This window comes from Callithrix jacchus, chromosome 6, assembly GCF_049354715.1.
Source record: "Callithrix jacchus isolate 240 chromosome 6, calJac240_pri, whole genome shotgun sequence".
In the NCBI taxonomy this organism is placed as follows: Eukaryota; Metazoa; Chordata; class Mammalia; order Primates; family Cebidae; genus Callithrix; species Callithrix jacchus.
In genome coordinates, this window is record NC_133507.1 from 153,556,695 (window position 1) to 153,574,048 (window position 17,354).

The following is a 17,354-nucleotide window of genomic DNA, read 5'->3' on the forward strand; positions in this document are numbered from 1 at the left end:
TCCCTCCCTCCCTTCCTTTTCTTTCTTTTTTGCGATAGCCTCTCGCTCTGTCGCCCAGCCTGCAGTACAGCTTGCTGCATCCTCCATTTCCTGGGTTTAAGCCACCACACCCAGCTAATGCTTTGTATTTTTAGTAGAGATGAGGTTTCACCATGTTGGCCGGGCTGGTCCCGAACTCCTAGCCTCAAGTGATCCGCCCACCTGGGCCTCCCAAAGTGGTGAGATTACAGGTGTGAGCCACCATGCCTGACCCCAGTTCAAAATATTTTCTAATTCTTTTTTCATTTCTTCTTAAACCCATGGGTTGTTGGATTTCCACATATTTGGGAGATTTTCCAGATAGCTTTCTGTTAATTTTTCTTTCATATTTTTGCTGTCTGACTTTTTTATGTGTTTTATGGGAGAGACCACCCGTTGTGGAGAAAGTACTCTTCTGAGCCCACATTATATGGGAGGAGCCCACAGGTCAGTCTGCAGGTTGCCAAGAGCATAGGCTGGTGGGCAGGTGCACGAGTAGACTGGGCTGGTCTCTCTTGACTGGTGTGAGAAATGGGGCCAGCCCTGCTGCCATCACTGCTGCATTCCAGTAGCAAGGCTGAGAATTGGAATTTGTTAGAAGTCGGCTTATGAGGCAACCACCTTCCCTGTTCCTCTTTTCCACTGTGTACCTAAGAACTCCAGCAGTGAAGCATCATTTACCCCTATTTAGGAAAAAGAACCTTTTTCATAGAAATCGAATGGCCCCAGAGAATGTCCTGATGCCAGAGCTAAATTTCTTGCAGGAAGTGCTGAGAGTGGACTCTTGGATTACCCCGGTAGATAAATAGACTTGTACAACAGAGGAGGTGGCCATTTTTGGTCTCCGCAGTTCCCTCTACAAAGGCAGCCAAGGCCCATAACACATTTCCTATTAGCTGCCTGTATTCAAGGCACAACTTTAGACTTGTGGTCTGTATGTGGCATGATAATACTTATGATGATAGAGAGCTGTCAATTTGCAAGGAGTGAGATCTGCCTTCTGAAAGGTGGAACCCTGTTCATAATATCAGCACTGTCCTGTTAAATGCAATTTTATTTTTAATGGGCCAGTGTTCTAAAATGTGAATGGGCGATAGGTTTACAGGTAATTTCAATTTTCTTCTCAGTGGATTTGTGTGTGTGTGTGTGTGTGTGTGTGTGTGTGTGTGTGTGTGTTTTAATTGTACTTTAGGTTCTGGGGTACATGTGCAGATCATGCAGGATTGTTGCATAGGTACACACATGGCAATGTGGTTTGCTGCCTCCATCCCCCTGTCACCTACATCTGGCATTTCTCCCAGATACATCTGTTATCCCTCCCCAACCTCCCCACCCCTGCACTGTCCCTCTCTTGGCCCCCCCCAAGCAGACCCCAGTGTGTGATGCTCCCCTCCCTGTGTCCATGTGTTCTCATTGTTCAACACTCGCCTGTGAGTGAGAACGTGAGAACATTCAGTGTTTAATTTTCTGTTCTTGTGTCAGTTTTCTGAGAATGATGGTTTCCAGATTCATTCATGTCCCTACAAAGCACACGAACTCCTCATTTTTTTATGGCTGCGTAGTATTCCATGGTGTATATGTGCCATAGTTTTCTTATCCAGTCTTTAATTGATGGGCATTTGGGTTGGTTCCAGGTCTTTGCTATTGTAAACAGTGCCACTATGAACATACGTGTGCATGTGTCTTTATAATAAAATGATTTATAATCCTTTGGATATTTACCCAGTAATGGGATTGCTGGGTCAAATGGAATTTCTATTTCTAGGTCCTTGAGGAAGCGCCACACTGTCTTCCACAATGGTTGAACTAGTTTACACTCTCACCAACAGTGTAAAAGTGTTCCTATTTCTCCACATCCTCTCCAGCATCTGTTGTCTCCAGATTTTTTAATGATCGCCATTCTAACTGCTGTGAGGTGGTATCTCAATGTAGTTTTGATTTGCATTTCTTTAATAATCAGTGATGGTAAGCATTTTTTCATATGTTTGTTGGCCTTGTATATGTCTTCTTTTGAAGTGTCTGTTCATATCCTTCTCCCACTTTTGGATGGGTTTGTTTGTTTTTTTCTTGTAAATCTGTTTTAGTTCTTTGTAGATTCTGGATATTAGCCCTTTGTCAGATGGGTAGGTTGCAAAAATCTTTTCCCATTCTGTTGGTTGCTGATTCACTCTAATGATGGTTTCTTTTGCTCTGCAGAAGCTCTGGAGTTTAATTAGGTCTCATTTTGTCTATTTTGGCTTTTGTTGCCAATGCTTTTGGTGTCCTTGCCTATGCCTATGTCCTGAATGGTTTTGCCTAGGTTTTCTTCTAGGGTTTTTATGGTGTTACGTCTTATGTTTAAGTCTTTAATCCATCTGGAGGTAATTTTAGTGTAAGGTGTCAGGAAGGGGTCCAGTTTTCCCAACACAGTTTATTAAACAGGGAGGATTTTGTGTTTTCTAACTGCTCTGCAATGAACATGTATTACTTCTGTGTTCAGATAAAATATTAAAAAATTTTAAAGATAAAAGCTGGTAGAGTTGTAAAATAGGAACATCAGGACTAATCTAGTGAGCATGACTTCAGGTATAGGCGCTCCGGAGCTAATGATGTAACAGCACACTGGGTTGGTCATAATATCAATTTTGACTTCTCTGTGAAAAAAAAATTGCAGGGGTTCTAAGAAAAGCCTTCTGGCTTCATTTTTCAGGTCAGAATGCCAAACTAAAAAAAAAAAAAAAAAACCAGCTGAAATTACACTGTAGTTATGTAGTTACAGATTTAACAGGACAGAACATTACTGTTTCTTCTCCTTTCCCCTTGCCCCTCATTTGCAGATGATCATGTTTCTACTGGTGGAAGGGCAGGAGATTTCTAACTTTTCCTACTATCTTACTTTTAGAGAGGAGGCAGGTGTCTATGTTCCATTTGTTTGCTAACCCAGTTGTTCCCTTTCTGTTATATCTACAGGCAGCTGGCTAAGAGTCTTGGGCAGGCTGGTGAAATTGAGCCTGAAACAGAAGGAATATTAACAGAGTATGGTGTGGATTTCTCTGATTTCTCTTCAGAAGTTCTAGAATGTCTTCCTCAAGGTCTGCCATGGACAATTCCACCAGAGGAGTTCAGCAAGAGAAGGGATTTAAGGTAAGCACCTGAAACCCTTGAAGAACATATTTCACCCTTTCTGCCTTAACTTTCCTAGGAGCTAGGCTTAGATGTTTTCATCTTTCCATGAACATTCAAGTTCAATTCAGTTGGGAATAGTGCTTTTGTACCACAGTTGGCAAATGACGGTGCACAGGCTCAACCTAGCCCACTACCGGTTTATGTACAACCCATGAACTAAGAATGGTTTTTACATTTTTAAATGGTTGGAAAAAATTAAAACAAGAATAATATTTTATGAAAATTATGGGCCGGGTGCAGTGGCTCAAGCCTGTAATCCCAGCACTTTGGGAGGCTGAGGCAGGTGGATCACGAGGTCAAGAGATTGAGACCATCCTGGTCAACATGGTGAAACCCCGTCTCTACTAAAAATACAAAAAATTAGCTGGGCATGGTGGTGCGTGCCTGTAATCCCAGCTACTCGGGAGGCTGAGGCAGGCGAATTGCCTGAACCCAGGAGGCGGAGGTTGCGGTGAGCCAAGATCGCGCCATTGCACTCCAGCCTGGGTAACAAGAGCGAAACTCCGTCTCAAAAAAGAAAAAAGAAAAAAAAGAAAATTATATGAAATTCAGATTTCAGCAATCAAAAAGTTGCATTGGAACATGGCCATGCTTCTTTATTTTCTATGCTGCTTATGGCTGGTTTTTTGCACAGTAGCCCAGTTGATTAGTTGCAACCAAGACCATATGGCCAGCAAAGCCAAAAATAGTTACTGTCACCCTTTTACAGAAAATGTTTGCTGACCCCTGTTCTAGACCATCTAATTTCAAAAGGTACAGTGCCCATCTTCTCACTGCTATACCCATCGGTCTGGTCAAGTAAAGACTTATCTAGTTAGAAGTGCCTTCTAAACGGGCCTCTTCAGGCACGCAGCAAAGGATTCAAGACTTCTGTACTTGGAGCCTCATTTTAAAGCCTTACTTTTAGGTCTGGAATTTGTTGGAAAGTACTTTTGTGGTATTTTTATAACAACATCTTCTTTGAAGATGTTTCTTCATTGTGGGATGTTAGTTCTTTTCTGATATTTCTCTTCAGAATTTGGTTTCAGTACTGGCATTCATTTTGGATGCCACATGGAGATAGTTAGAACCAAGAAACTTTTCATACAACCCGCTGAGGCTATGGAAGGTTTTTGCTAAGGTCATCCCATGTCAGAGTTGTTTCCACCACACTTTCTCGCTTCATGCATCTGAACTTATGACACCTTCAGCTCTGGGTGCCTGTTACCCAACTAGTTTGTGAATACTCCCTCTCTGCACCCTCATACTGTTGTATCTTTTAGTAATTTACTGCCTTTTTCTTTTCTCACTGAGGTTAGGCAAGGAAAAGGAGATCATCCTTAGTCCTCTTTCCTACTTGTTAATATCTCTTATAGAACGCACATTACATTTGAAGTCAGTTAACCCATATTGCATTCCAGGATTTTAATAGTAACCTCTCTGTCACTGAACCCCTGTTAGCACATGTGTTGTTTCTTCAGGGGCTCTGAGGTCTTGGGCCCATAATGTTAACCTCTCTGAACCTTTGTTTTCTCTTATACAAATTGAAGAGTTTGTTTTCTGAGGTCATTTCCTGAATCTACGAATCTGTCAAGTGATGTAATGGGAAAAGAATGCTACAATGAATTGCTGACCCTTATTGTCTGAAGTATAATTAGTATAGCCATGCTGCAGTGTCTATCAAAATTTTAAATGCACCTACTCCTGCACCCCAAACTCTGCTCGAAGGAGTATACAGAAATACATGTACAAGAATCTTCATTGCTGTCTTGTCATAAAAGTTAAACATTAATGACACTGCTAATGTCCATCAATAAAGGAGTGGTTTAGTAACCTGTGTTATATCAATATGATAGCATTGCTTGCAGCTCTGCAAAAAGGAGCTGTATCCATGTTGACCTTCCTAGAAGAATGGCTATAATGTGTTACGAAGTAAAAGAAGCAAGTTCAGAACAGTATGAATATGAGCCTATGTTTTGTAAAGTAATACAAAAACTACATAAATGTGCATATATACATATATGTGGATACCTACACACATAAACGTATATATGCATAGACAAAGGCCTGGAAGGAAATAAACTGTTAACAGTGACTATCATGGAGAGTGGATTCAGTGGAGTGGTAGGTAATAGGGAAGTGAACTTTGACTTTTCATTTTGCATACTGCCATACTATTCAAATGATTACTTTGAAGACAGAGTCTTACTCTGTTGCCCAGGTGGGAGTGCAATGGTGCAATCATCGTTCACTATAGTCTTGAATTCTTGGACTGAAGCTATCCTCTGCCTCAGCTTCCCGAAGTGCTCTGATGATGAGCGTGTGCCACCACGCCTGGCTAATTCTTTTATTTTACTTTTGTAGAGATGGGGTCTTGCTCTGTTGAGCAGGCTGGTTTTGACTCCTGGCCCCAAGAGATCTTCCTACCTTGGCCTCCCAAAGTGCTAGGATTACAGGCATGAACCGCTGTACTGGGTCCAAATTTTTTTTAAAGTCACTTGTATAACTTTTCTCACAAAATCGAAGTATTTCATTTTTTTCTAGCCTCTTAGCCTGCAGGTAGATAATAAGCACATTAGTAGTTATGGGGCCCAATATTGCTGTAAGTTCCCTCTCATGGCTCTACATCACCATTTCTTTGAACTTTATTGCTTTCTGGTTTAGACCGTGGAATAAGAGGTCCTTAATGAGACCCTGACTCTACACAAAATAGAAAAATCAAACTATTCACCAGGCACAGTGGCGTGTGCCTACTTGGGAGGCTGAGGCGGGAGGATTGTTTGAGCCTAGGTGTTTGAGGTTGCAGTGAGCTATGATCATTGCCACTGCACTCCAGCCTGGGCAGTAGAGCAAGAATCTGTCTAAGGGGGTAAAAGAAAAGAAAAGGAAAGAAAAGAAAGGAAACCTTTCTCTGCAGAAAGTGTCTATTAAAATATAACTTAAATACAAACACACACACATTCACACACCCCTGCGTGCCTTGTGAAAGGATCCAAAGACAGAAGGAGCTTATAGGGTGCTCTTTGCTATTAATGAAGTAACAAGGATTTTTTAAAAAATTACTTTTGAGCTGGGCATGGTGGCTCATGCCTGTAATTCCAGCACTTTGGGAGGCCGAGGCAGGCAGATCACAAGGTCAAGAGATCGAGACCATCCTGGCTAACATGGTGAATCCCTGCCTCTACTAAAAATACAAAAATTAGCTGGGCATGATGGATCGCACCTGTAGTTTCAGCTACTTGGGAGGCCGAGGCAGGAGAATTGCTTGAACCCAAGAGGCAAAGGCTGCAATGAGCCAAGATCGTGCCACTGCATTCCAGCCTGGTGACAGAGTGAGACTCAGTCTCAAAAAAAAAATTTTGGCCAGCACAGTGGCTCACACCTGTAATCTGAGCACTTTGGGGGCCGAGGCGGGTGGATCACTTGAGGTCAGGAGTTCGAGATCAGCCTGGTCAACATGGTGAAACTATGTCTCTACTAAAAATACAAAAAAAATTAACTGGGCATGGTGGCGCGTGCCTGTAATCCCAGCTACTCAGGAGGCTGAGGTAGGAGAATTGCCTGAACCCAGGAGGCGGAGGTTGCGGTGAGCCGAGATCGCGCCATTGCACTCCAGCCTAGGTAACAAGAACGAAACTCCGTCTCAAAAAAAAAAAATTAGCTGGGCTTGGTGGCAGACACCTGTAATCCCAGCTGCTTAGGAGGCTGAGACAGGGGAATTGCTTGAATCCAGGAGGCAGAGGTTGCAGTGAGCTGAGATCATGCCACTGTACTCCAGCCTAGGCGATAGAACAAGACTCAGTCTCAAAAAAAAAAAAATTACTTTAACCTTAAAACATGTTATCCTTGCCCATTCCTCAGAATTATGTTTCTAAAATTCAAATCTGGTTTATTTTACTTCTTTGCATTTAAAACTTTCTAATGTTTCTTAATGTCTAATGTAGTAATCTCTGAAGTTTAGAGATTACTACTTTAGGCATCAAGAAGTAAAGTAGTAAATTCAGTCATGCATCTTTATTTTAAAATTGTAAATGAATTTACTAAATTACTAATCTATTATGTACATTCTAAACATAAGTAAAAATAGAAAAATAAAAATGAAGTGAGAAATACATTTTAAATATTTTCATGTTACTTACAAAAGTGTAGAAAACTGTTTATATAGTAATTTACTTTTGGTGAAAGCAATATAATTGAATAATATTCTATATTTTATTTATTAAAATTTTACTTTAACAACTAGTGATATGGAAATTCAGAGGTCTGATTCTAAGTTCTGTATGTTTTGGTACTTGATTTTAATGATTATCATAATTGAAAAGGATATATGTTTAGAAGATGTGAGCTGAGCTTACAAAATCATAATACTCATCTCTCAGTCTGATTGGTGAATTATATTCTAATTCATTTTGAAATTTAGTTAATAAATTTCCATCTTTTCTGATGTCAGTTCTTGTGGATTCATTGAAAAGTGCTGTATTTTTAGATTAAAAACTAGATTTATAATTTCCAGTTACTCTTTAGTTGGTATCTTTAAAAACTAGTTAGAAAATTCAGCCAGGCATGGTGGCTCACACCTGTAATCCCACTACTTTGGGAGGCTGCGGTGGGCAGATCGACCTTCCTGAGGTCAGGAGTTTGAGACCAGCCTGACCAACATGGTGAAACCCTGTCTCTACTAAAAATACAAAAATTAACCAGGCGTGATAGCAGGTGCCTGTAATCCCAGCTACTCAGGAGGCTGAGGCAGGAGAATTACTTGAACCCAGGAGGTGGAGGTTGCAGCCAAGCTCGTACCACTGCACTCCAGCCTGGGTGACAGCAAGACTCTGTTTCAAAAAAAAATTATAGTGAGCAGTTTAAATCTATAGATATCAATTATTTTGTAGTTTATACACATACATCATTTTAGGCCCCAAATAATATAACAATGGAAGTATTTCAAAACATCCATTTTAAAAAACGTTATCTTTAAAATTTGAACATGTTATTTTGTTTCAAAATGCGATAATTTTTTTTCTTATTATTAAAATGCCACCTTTACCTTGAAGGACAGATTAAGCATGTTTAACTTTTTGAAAGTATCTGCTAGGTGACATATGATTGCCATCCATTGTTTTGAAATCATAATGTAGCTGGAGATTAATTCATGTTAGATGCAGAAGAAATGTCAGTGTTGCCGTTTTTCTAGTGTTAATGGTATCACCAATAGTATTAGTGGTTTAGTGTTATCTTCAATATGTGGACCTTTGCAGTCATCTTTTTTAGCCACTTGCCTTTTTTGTAAGGATTAGTTTAACTAAAACTAGATAATACTTATGAATCCATGTGCCTGGGAATAAGACCCATTAGTTGCAGTTGGCGAAAGCATAGGAACTAAGAGTGCCAGTGTCATTGCCTTTGCGTTCTGGAACGCCAGCTCTTTCATCTGTACACCTTACCTACCACCCGACCCACACATCTAGTGAGGGTGCCAGGGTTAATTCGTGTAGTTATGTAGTGTCAGTTAATTCCTTATTATTTAATACACATAAGGAGAAGCCGTAAGTGTGTGGAATGAGCTCCAGTGATGTAGTTGGTTAGCATGCGGTACTGTACAGCAGTAGGTAAGCATGTACAGGTTTTCGAATCTGGTAATCTTTTCTTTTTTTTGACTGGTTTTGTGATGGATTTATTTAGTTTTTATACCAAAAATATTTATTGAACATCAATCATGGGCACTGAGGATACAACAGTGAACAAAAATAGATGTATTCTCTGTCCTTGTGAAACTCTCAGCTTTGTGGCAGAAAAACATGAATGAAATTGTTAAGCAGTAGTCAAACGTGGAATTGTAATGAAGGAGAGGGGTGCCTGATGCAAATGTTTGTGATCATGTGGTTTCTTCTCTGAGATCCACTGCCTTCAAAGAGTTTATAAAATCAGTATTTATTTTCCTAAGAATGTCAAAAGAAGTAGGATTGAGTCCCAGCACATGCTGAAAAATATGTGCTACACTGAATAAATTAATACATATTTTGTATTAATAAAGTAATACATATTTTGTAAATGAATAAAATCAGAACTTTTCAAACATTTATTTGCATGTTGTTTATATATAGTATGTATAATATGTTTACATGTGGATATGTAATATATGTCACATACTGAGCCACTGGAAATGCAAAGACAACCAAGGGCCAGCCCTTGTTCTTCAGGGAGACAGATTTGTACCCAGGTGAATTACAGTGGATAATGGCACGTGCTGTAATATAGGTATGAACAGACTGCCAGGGTCATTGGTGCATGAGATGAGATCTGAAAAAATGAGCAGGTACAGAGGGAACTAGAGTGACTAAAGTTGTCTTCATTTTATAGTGATAGTTCATGGCTGCAGAATGGCAGTATGTTCCCTTCAGACTTCAGGATCCTTCTATAACAGGGCTTGCAAGTCCTATGGTTTGGCCAGTTGATCCCCTCTTCTGGGTCACCGTGCCTCAGAGCCTGCAGTGTTACTCTGGCTCTAGCTACGTAAGAACTTCTACGTACCCGTTTAGGTTTGGTATTTGAACAATTATATTTGGAACAGAAAAGTTCCATCAATCTTTAAACCTCATAATCCAATTATGTCAGTAAAATTCCAGTTTTTTGGTCCAATGGAATTGGGGTAATATTTTGCAAACTGAAGTTGAGAGAAATAGTGTTTATTTTGAAAAGAAAAATGGTTGGTTAGCAATTTTCAAGAAGTTAGGCTTGTGTAAACTCCTAGGGGCCATATAGCCCTCCTGATTGGGGTCACCATTTTTCTGGACCTTCAGCTCTAGTCTCTGGAGAGTCCCTGCTTGCATGGCCTAGACCTGTTGCTGTCTTTAGCAGGGCATCTGAAGCTTTAAAAAAGAAAAGCAATGTAAGTACCGCAAAACTTTGAGGATCAGGAAGATAATATGTCCAAGGAAACTGCTTAAAGGGGGGTTGCATCAGAAGCTCAAGAAACACAGAAGTTCTTTCTGAGACTGGCTCCAGTTTTTTCTAATTTCATTCATATTGTTTTGTTTCCTTTGTTGCTAAACTGGAATGGGAAACCAAAGCCTAAAATCTCAATTAAACTGGAAAATGAAAACCTAAATATCGGAGCGGGGAAGATACCACACTAAGCCGATTTTTATGTTTTTCCTGTAGTTAATATTATTACGGAAGTTTGAATCATGTCACTTTTTAGTAAAACCATGAGTTTCATTGAAGAGGAGGTGGTTTCTATAGCTTTTTACAAGAGACCTTGTGGGTATCTATTTCTTTACTATTCCCTCAATAAAAAGGAAGCCCAGTGACCTCCACCAGACCATTACAAATGTGAAACTTGGCACTTAAAATTGCTTGCTCTAAATTTTCCAATTGCTTTCTCTCTTTTTTTCCATTTAATGTCGTTCTGCCAACTAGTGATTTTATTATTATAAACAGGACATTGTATTCACTTTTAAGAAGAAATATGAAGCTGGAGGTAAAATTACAAACTGCAGCTTCTCAGCTGCCAAAATAGAAAACAATGAGCTAAAAATACTAAGCACAGAAAGGGGGTTGTGGTAAGAAATATTGAAAAATCTTCAAGATGGAGCTGTTCCAAATAGACAGAAATTTCCTCTCACTCCAGGTAAAACCAACCTTGAAATAGCAACTTTAAAGGAGAGCCATATAATACTAACCTCTTTCAGGTCAACCGTTTTGTGGGAGAGCTTTCAAACATAACTAACATTAAGTGACTAATGATCTTGCTGTTTATCAGGAAGTCCAATATGATTAAATTGCCGTTTAGAAAAAGGTTCCTCTGGTAAGACAGTGTGGCAGAATTGAAGGAGCGCTAAAAGTTAGTCCTAGTTCTCCCCAGGGCCTAGCTGGTGTCTTTAGGCTAATCAGTAAAATCTGGGGAAGTGGAGAGGAATGAGCAATTTTATCTTTTGTGAAATGGATTTTTGACCCGATTAGGATTTTTCAAAACATGTTGCTAGGTCATGAATAGATGTCATGCAGAAAAAGGATCTGAGGGCAAGTATTTTTGGAAAACAGTGGGTTAATAGATTTCTTAGAGTTTCTTCTCATGGATCAGTATTCCTTAGAATACATCTTGCAACTTTCTTAACTAGGTATTTCAAACTCCTCTAGCTTTAGCAGTGCGTAACTCTGTATTTGAAATGTCTTTTCTGAGTTATTTAGAACTATCTCATTTTTGGATTTGAAAGAAAATGGTATCCCATCAGCGACTGACTGCTGCATTTATCTGATGGATAAGTATCGACTGTGCCCCACCATGGGCCGCACAGGAAAGATAATTATGGAGGAAATTCATGAGTTGTGCTTTAAATCTCAGTTCTTCGATTGCCAAGGTAACCCCTTATTTCCTTAGCTGGAGGGAAGCAAGATTAAATTGTTTGGCATCAAATGGGGAAGCTGTCATTGTCAGTTGAAACTACTGGCAGTAGTATTCCTTTCATGTAAATCCCAACTCACTGTGAAATTACAAGAAATGCATAGATAGTAACAAGGATTAATGGGCCCTAAAGTAGATACACAACTGGACATTCTTAGTTGCAAGTATTTAGTTAGTACTTCATCAGCCCATAAAATTCATGTTGATGAATGCATTGCTCTCAGAGAAGACAGATACTCAAAGATCAGTAGATTTTTGTCTGAACAGGTGGAAAAATGCTTACTGGCAGAAGGCAATACTCAAATTTATTCCCTAGAAATATTTTTATAGCACTGTAGAAATATGAGTACATTGGCAAGATAATTTCTACATCTTCTAAATAAAATCTGTTTGGAAATTATACTATAATGATATTTTAAAATTTCATTTTGTAGTATAGATGGCCTAAGATGGGGAGTAAATTGGAGTATAGAGATAACTAAATGTCATTGTGGCAGTCTGTTTTTTTATATTGAGATATTCAAATACCATAAAATTAATCCTTTTAAATTCAGTGGTTTCTTGTATATTAATAGATTTGTTCAACCATCACCACTATCTAATTTCAGGACATTTTTATCACCCCCAAAAGAAATCCCATTAGCAGTTACTCCTCATTCCCTCTCCACCCAGCTTCTCACAACTACGAATCTATTTTCAATCTCTGGATTTCCCCATTTTGAACATTTTATATAAATGGAGTCATACAGTAAGTTGCCTTTGGTAGCTGACTTCTTTTACTTGACATAATGTTTTCAAGGTTCATCCATGTTGTTGCATATATCAGAACATAATACTGGTTTATAGCTGACTAATATTCTATTGTATGGATATTTTACATTGTGTTTATTCATTAGTTGATGGACATTTGGGTTGATTCCCCAGCTTGACTATTATGAATAATACTGCTATGAATATTTGTTTACAGGTGTTGGTATGGACATTCAGTTATCTCGGGCATATACCTAGGACTGAAATTGCTGGGTCATATGATCAGTCTACTTTTAGAGTAACTGTGAAACTGTTTTTCAGAGTAGCTGTACCATTTGCATTTCCCATGGCAATGTGTGAGGATCTCAGTTGCTCCATATCCTAACACTTGTTATCTGTATTTGTGGTTATAGCCATCATTGTAGGTGTGAGGTAGTATCTCATTGCGGTTTTGATTTGCATTTCTGTCATGACTAATGAGGCTGAATGTAATTTGATGTACTTATTGGTCATTTCTATATTTTCTTTGAAGAAATATCTATTCAGATAATATCTGTTCAGATACTATGTTATTTTTTAAATTGGATTGCCTTTTGATTGTTGAGTTATACGAGTAGTTTCTATATTCCAAATACTGTTCATTTATCAGATATATGATTTGCAGATATTTTCTCCTATTTGTGGGCCAGCTGTCTTTCACTTTCTTGATGGTGTTCTTAGAAGCATAAAGTTTGAAAATTTGATGAAAGCCAGTTTAGTCTGTTTTTCTTTGGTTGCTTGTGTTTTGGTGTCATATCTATGAAACCATTGGCAGAGATCAGAAAGATTTAGACATGTTTTCTTTTTGTTTGTTTTGAGCTGGTGTCTTGCCCTGTCACCCAGGCTGGAGTGCAGTTGTGTGAGCTTGGCTGCAACCTCCACCTCTTGGGTTCAAGTGGTTCTCCTGCCTCAGCCTCCCGAGTAGCTGGGATTACAGGCATCTGCAACCACGCCTGGTCATTTTTTTGTTTGTTTGTTTAAGTAGAGACGGGGTTTTGCCATGTTGGCCAGGGTGGTCTCCATCTCCTAACCTTAAGTGATCCACCCAGCTTGGTCTCCCAAAGCGCTAGGATTACAGGTGTGAGCTTCTGCGCTTGGCCAACATAAGTTTTCTTCTATGAACTTTATACCATTAGTTGTTGTATTCATGATTCATTTGTAGTTAATTTTTGTAAATGGTGTGAGGTATGGGTCAAACTTCATTTTTTTGCTTGTGGATAACCAGTTGTTTCAGCACCATAAGAAAAACTTGTTAACAAGATGATTTTTTCTTCATGAAATTGTCTTGGCATTTCTTGTCAAAAATTATTTGACCATAAATGTATTGGTTTATTTCTGGACTCTCAATTCTGTTCCATTAATCTGTATATCTGTCTTTATGCCAGTACCACACTGTCTAAATTATTGTAACTTTGTAGTGAGTTTTGAAATTGAGAAGTGTGATTATTCCAACTTTGCTTTTTTTTTCTTTCAGATTTTTCCACTATTCTGGGTTCTTACATTTCTATACAAATTTTAGGATCAGCTTGTCAATTTCAAGAGGCATATTCAGCATTTTCATAGGAATTTCTCTGAGTTTGTAGATCAGTTTGGGGAACACTTCCATCTTAACACTGTGAAGTCTTCCAACCTATGAACATGGGCTCTTTCTATTAATTAGGTCTTTAATTTCTTTCCATGACATTTTGTAGTTTTCAGTATACAAGGTTTTTTGTTAAATTTAATCCTACAAATTTTTTCTTTTTGATTCTGTTATAAATGAAATTGTTTTCTTAATTTCATTTCCAAATTATTTATTGTTAATGTTTAGAAATAAATTTGATATTTTTATATAGATCTGGTGTCCTGCAGTCTTACAAAAATTATTTGTTGGATGGGCATGGTGGCTCAGGCCTGTAATCCCAGCACTTTGGGAAGCTGAGGCTGGTGGATCGCTTGAGGCCAGGAGTTTGAGACCAGCCTGGCTAACATAGTGAAACTCTATCTCTACTAAAAATATAAAAATTAGCCAGGCTTGTTGGTGGACATCTATAATCCCAGCTACTCAAGGCTGAGGCAGGAGAATCACTTGAACCTGGGAGGCAGAGGCGGCGGTGAGCTGATCCAGCCTGGGTAACAGTGTGAGACTCCACTTCAAAACAAAACAAAACAAAACAAAACACATTTGTTAGCTCTGTTTTTCATGGATACCATGGAATTTCCTATATTTAGAAGTTTGTATCATCTGCAAATAGAGATAGTTTTACCCTTCCTTTCTAATTTGATTGTCTTTTTATTTCCTTTTCTTATCCAGTTACTCAAGCTAGGACCTTCAGTACAGTGTCAAGTAGAATTAATGGGAGTGGGCCTCTTTTGTACCTGATCTTGAGAAGGGAAAGCACTAATTCAGGTCTTTTGTTTGTTTTTTGCTTTTTTTGAGACAGGGTCTCGCTCTGTTGCCCAGACTGGAGTGCAGTGGTATAGTCGCAGCTCACTACAATTCTGGGCTCAAGTGATCCTCCCAGCTCAGCCTCCTAAGTAGCTGGGACAACAGGGTGTGCTACCATACCCAGCTAAGTTGTGTATTTCTTGTAGAGGTGGGGTTTCACCATGTTGCCTGGTCTGGTCTTGAACTCTTGGGCTCAAGAGATCTGCCTGCCTCAGCCTCCAAAAGTGTTGGGATTACAAGTACGAGTCACAGCACCCAGCCCAGTCTTTCAATATTAATTTTAATGCAAGCTTTGGGTTTTTGTAGATGCTCTTTCTGACATTGAACACTTTTCCTTTTAGTCCTAATTTGTTGACTGGTTTTCTCATGGAAGAGTGTTGGATTTTGTCAAATGGTTTCTCTAGCTGTTGAGATGGTCATGTGAATTTTGTTCTTTATTAATCTGTTTCATTGACCTTCTGTTGAGCCATTGCATTCCTGGATAAAATTCCACCCTTGTGGTGGTGTATAATCCTTTTTACTTTGCTAGATTTGGTTTACTGGATTCCCTTTTAGAAGTTTTGCTGCTGCTGCTTTTTTTTTTTTTTTTTGAGACATGAATCTTGCTCTGTTGCCCAGGCTGAAGTGCAGTGGCACAATCCCAGCTCACTGCAGCCTCCACCTCCTGGGTTCAAGGGATTCTCCTGCCTCAGCCTCCCAAGTAGCTGGAATTACAGGTACTTACCATAACACTTGGCTACTTTTTTGTGTTTTTAGTAAAGACACAAAAAATTTCACCATGTTGGCCAGGCTGGTCTCGAATCCTGACCTCAACTGATCCACCTCCCTCGGCCTCTCAAAGTGCTGGCATTGAAGGCGTGAGCTACTGCACCTGGCTTCTTCCTAGAAATTTGTCTTCTGCCTCTTGGTTATCTAATTTCTTGTCATATCATTGTTATTAGTATTCCCTTATAATCGTTTTTGTTTCTGTAAGATTTGTAGTAGTATTTGCTCTTTCATTTGTTAGTTTAGTAATTTGAATCAGTCCCCACCTCCCCTCCACTTTTTTGGTCAGCTTAGCTCAGGGTTTGTCAATTTTGTTCATCTTTTCACATAACCAACTTTTAGTTTATTCTTCTCTTACTTTTTTACTCTTTTTCATGTATTTCTAATCTTTATTATTTTCTTTTTTTTCTGCTTGCTTAGGTTTAGTTTGTTCTTCTTTAGTCAGTTTCTTAAGGTGGAAGTTTTTATTGAGTTCAGATCTTTCTATGTTGGGTTTTTTGTTTTTTGTTTTTTTTTGAGATGGGGTCTCAGTAGCTCATCCAGGCTGGAGTATAGCTATGCAATCATGGCTCACTCAACCTCCACCTTCCAGGCTCAAGCAGTCCTCCCACCTCAGCTTCCTAAATAGCTGGGACCACAGACATGTGCCCTCATGCCTGGCTATTTTTTTTTGTTTTTTTTTTTGAGACAGTGTCTTTCTTGCTCTGTCGCCATACTGGAGAGCAGTGGCATGATCTCAGCTCATTATAACCTCTGCCTCCTGGGTTCAAGTGATTCTCCTGCCTCAGCCTCTCGAGTAGCTGGGATACAGGCGTGCACCACTACATCTGGCTAATTTTTGTGTGTATATTTGCAGCTATAAACCTCCCTCCCTGTCTCCCTGATGGCTTTAGCTGCATCCTATAAATTTTGGTAGGTTGTGTTTTGTTTTCATTTCTTTCTTTTCTTTTTTGAGACGGAGTTTCGCTCTTGTTACCCAGGCTGGAGTGCAATGGCGCGATATCGGCTCACCGCAACCTCCGCCTCCTGGGTTCAGGCGATTCTCCTGCGTCAGCCTCCTGAGTAACCGGGATTACAGGCACGCGCCACCATGCCCAGCTAATTTTTTGTATCTTTAGTAGAGACGGGGTTTCATTTGTTTTCATTTATTTCTAAATATTTTTAAATTTCCTTTGAGATTTCTTCTTTGACCTATTTTTTATTTAGCAGTAGGTTATTTAATTTCTATACATATGTGAATTTCTCCAATTTCTTTATGTTATTAATTTCTAATTCCATTCTATTTTGGTCAGATAGCATACTTTGTATGATTTTAGTCCTTGTATATTTATTTATTGAAACTTGTTATATGGTATGGAGAATGTTCCATATCCACTTTAAAAGAATGTGTCTTCTGCTCTTGTTGGAGTGTTCTGTAGATATCTGTTGGATCTAGTTGATTTATACTTTTGTTTAAGCTTTTTGTTTCCTTGTTTATCTTTTGCCTAGTTTTTCTCTCTGTTGCTGGATGTTGTGTATTGATGTATATTATATTTGAATTCTATATTTCTCCCTTAAGTTCTGACATTTTTTGCTTTGGGTATTTTATGGCTTTGTTGTTAGGTGCATATATGTTTGTAATTGTTTCATTTTCTAGATGGATTGACCCTATTATTATAAAATGTTATCCTTTGTCTTTAGTAACACTTTTTGCCTTGAATTCTATTTTGTCTGCTATTGGTTTGGCTACTCCAGCTGTCCTTTGTTACCTTTTGCATGGCACACACACATGAACATACATACATACATACAAATAAATACTATTAAATA

At 38.9% G+C, this 17,354-nt stretch overlaps 1 protein-coding gene across 18 annotated transcripts in view; it reads left to right on the plus strand.

Annotated features, from left to right (window-relative positions):
* The window catches only part of DIS3L2 (DIS3 like 3'-5' exoribonuclease 2), a 385,922-nt gene that overhangs the window by 192,748 nt on the left and 175,820 nt on the right, over positions 1-17,354 (plus strand). For all 18 annotated transcript variants that reach the window (XR_013519159.1, XR_004744905.3, XR_013519158.1 and 15 more), the window contains one exon: positions 2,968-3,141. Coding sequence is in view for 13 of the 18 variants with exons in the window: in XM_054258039.2 (XP_054114014.1) it covers positions 2,968-3,141 (174 nt within the window). In the remaining 5 variants the exon portion in view is untranslated. The remainder of the gene's footprint in view (positions 1-2,967; positions 3,142-17,354) is intronic.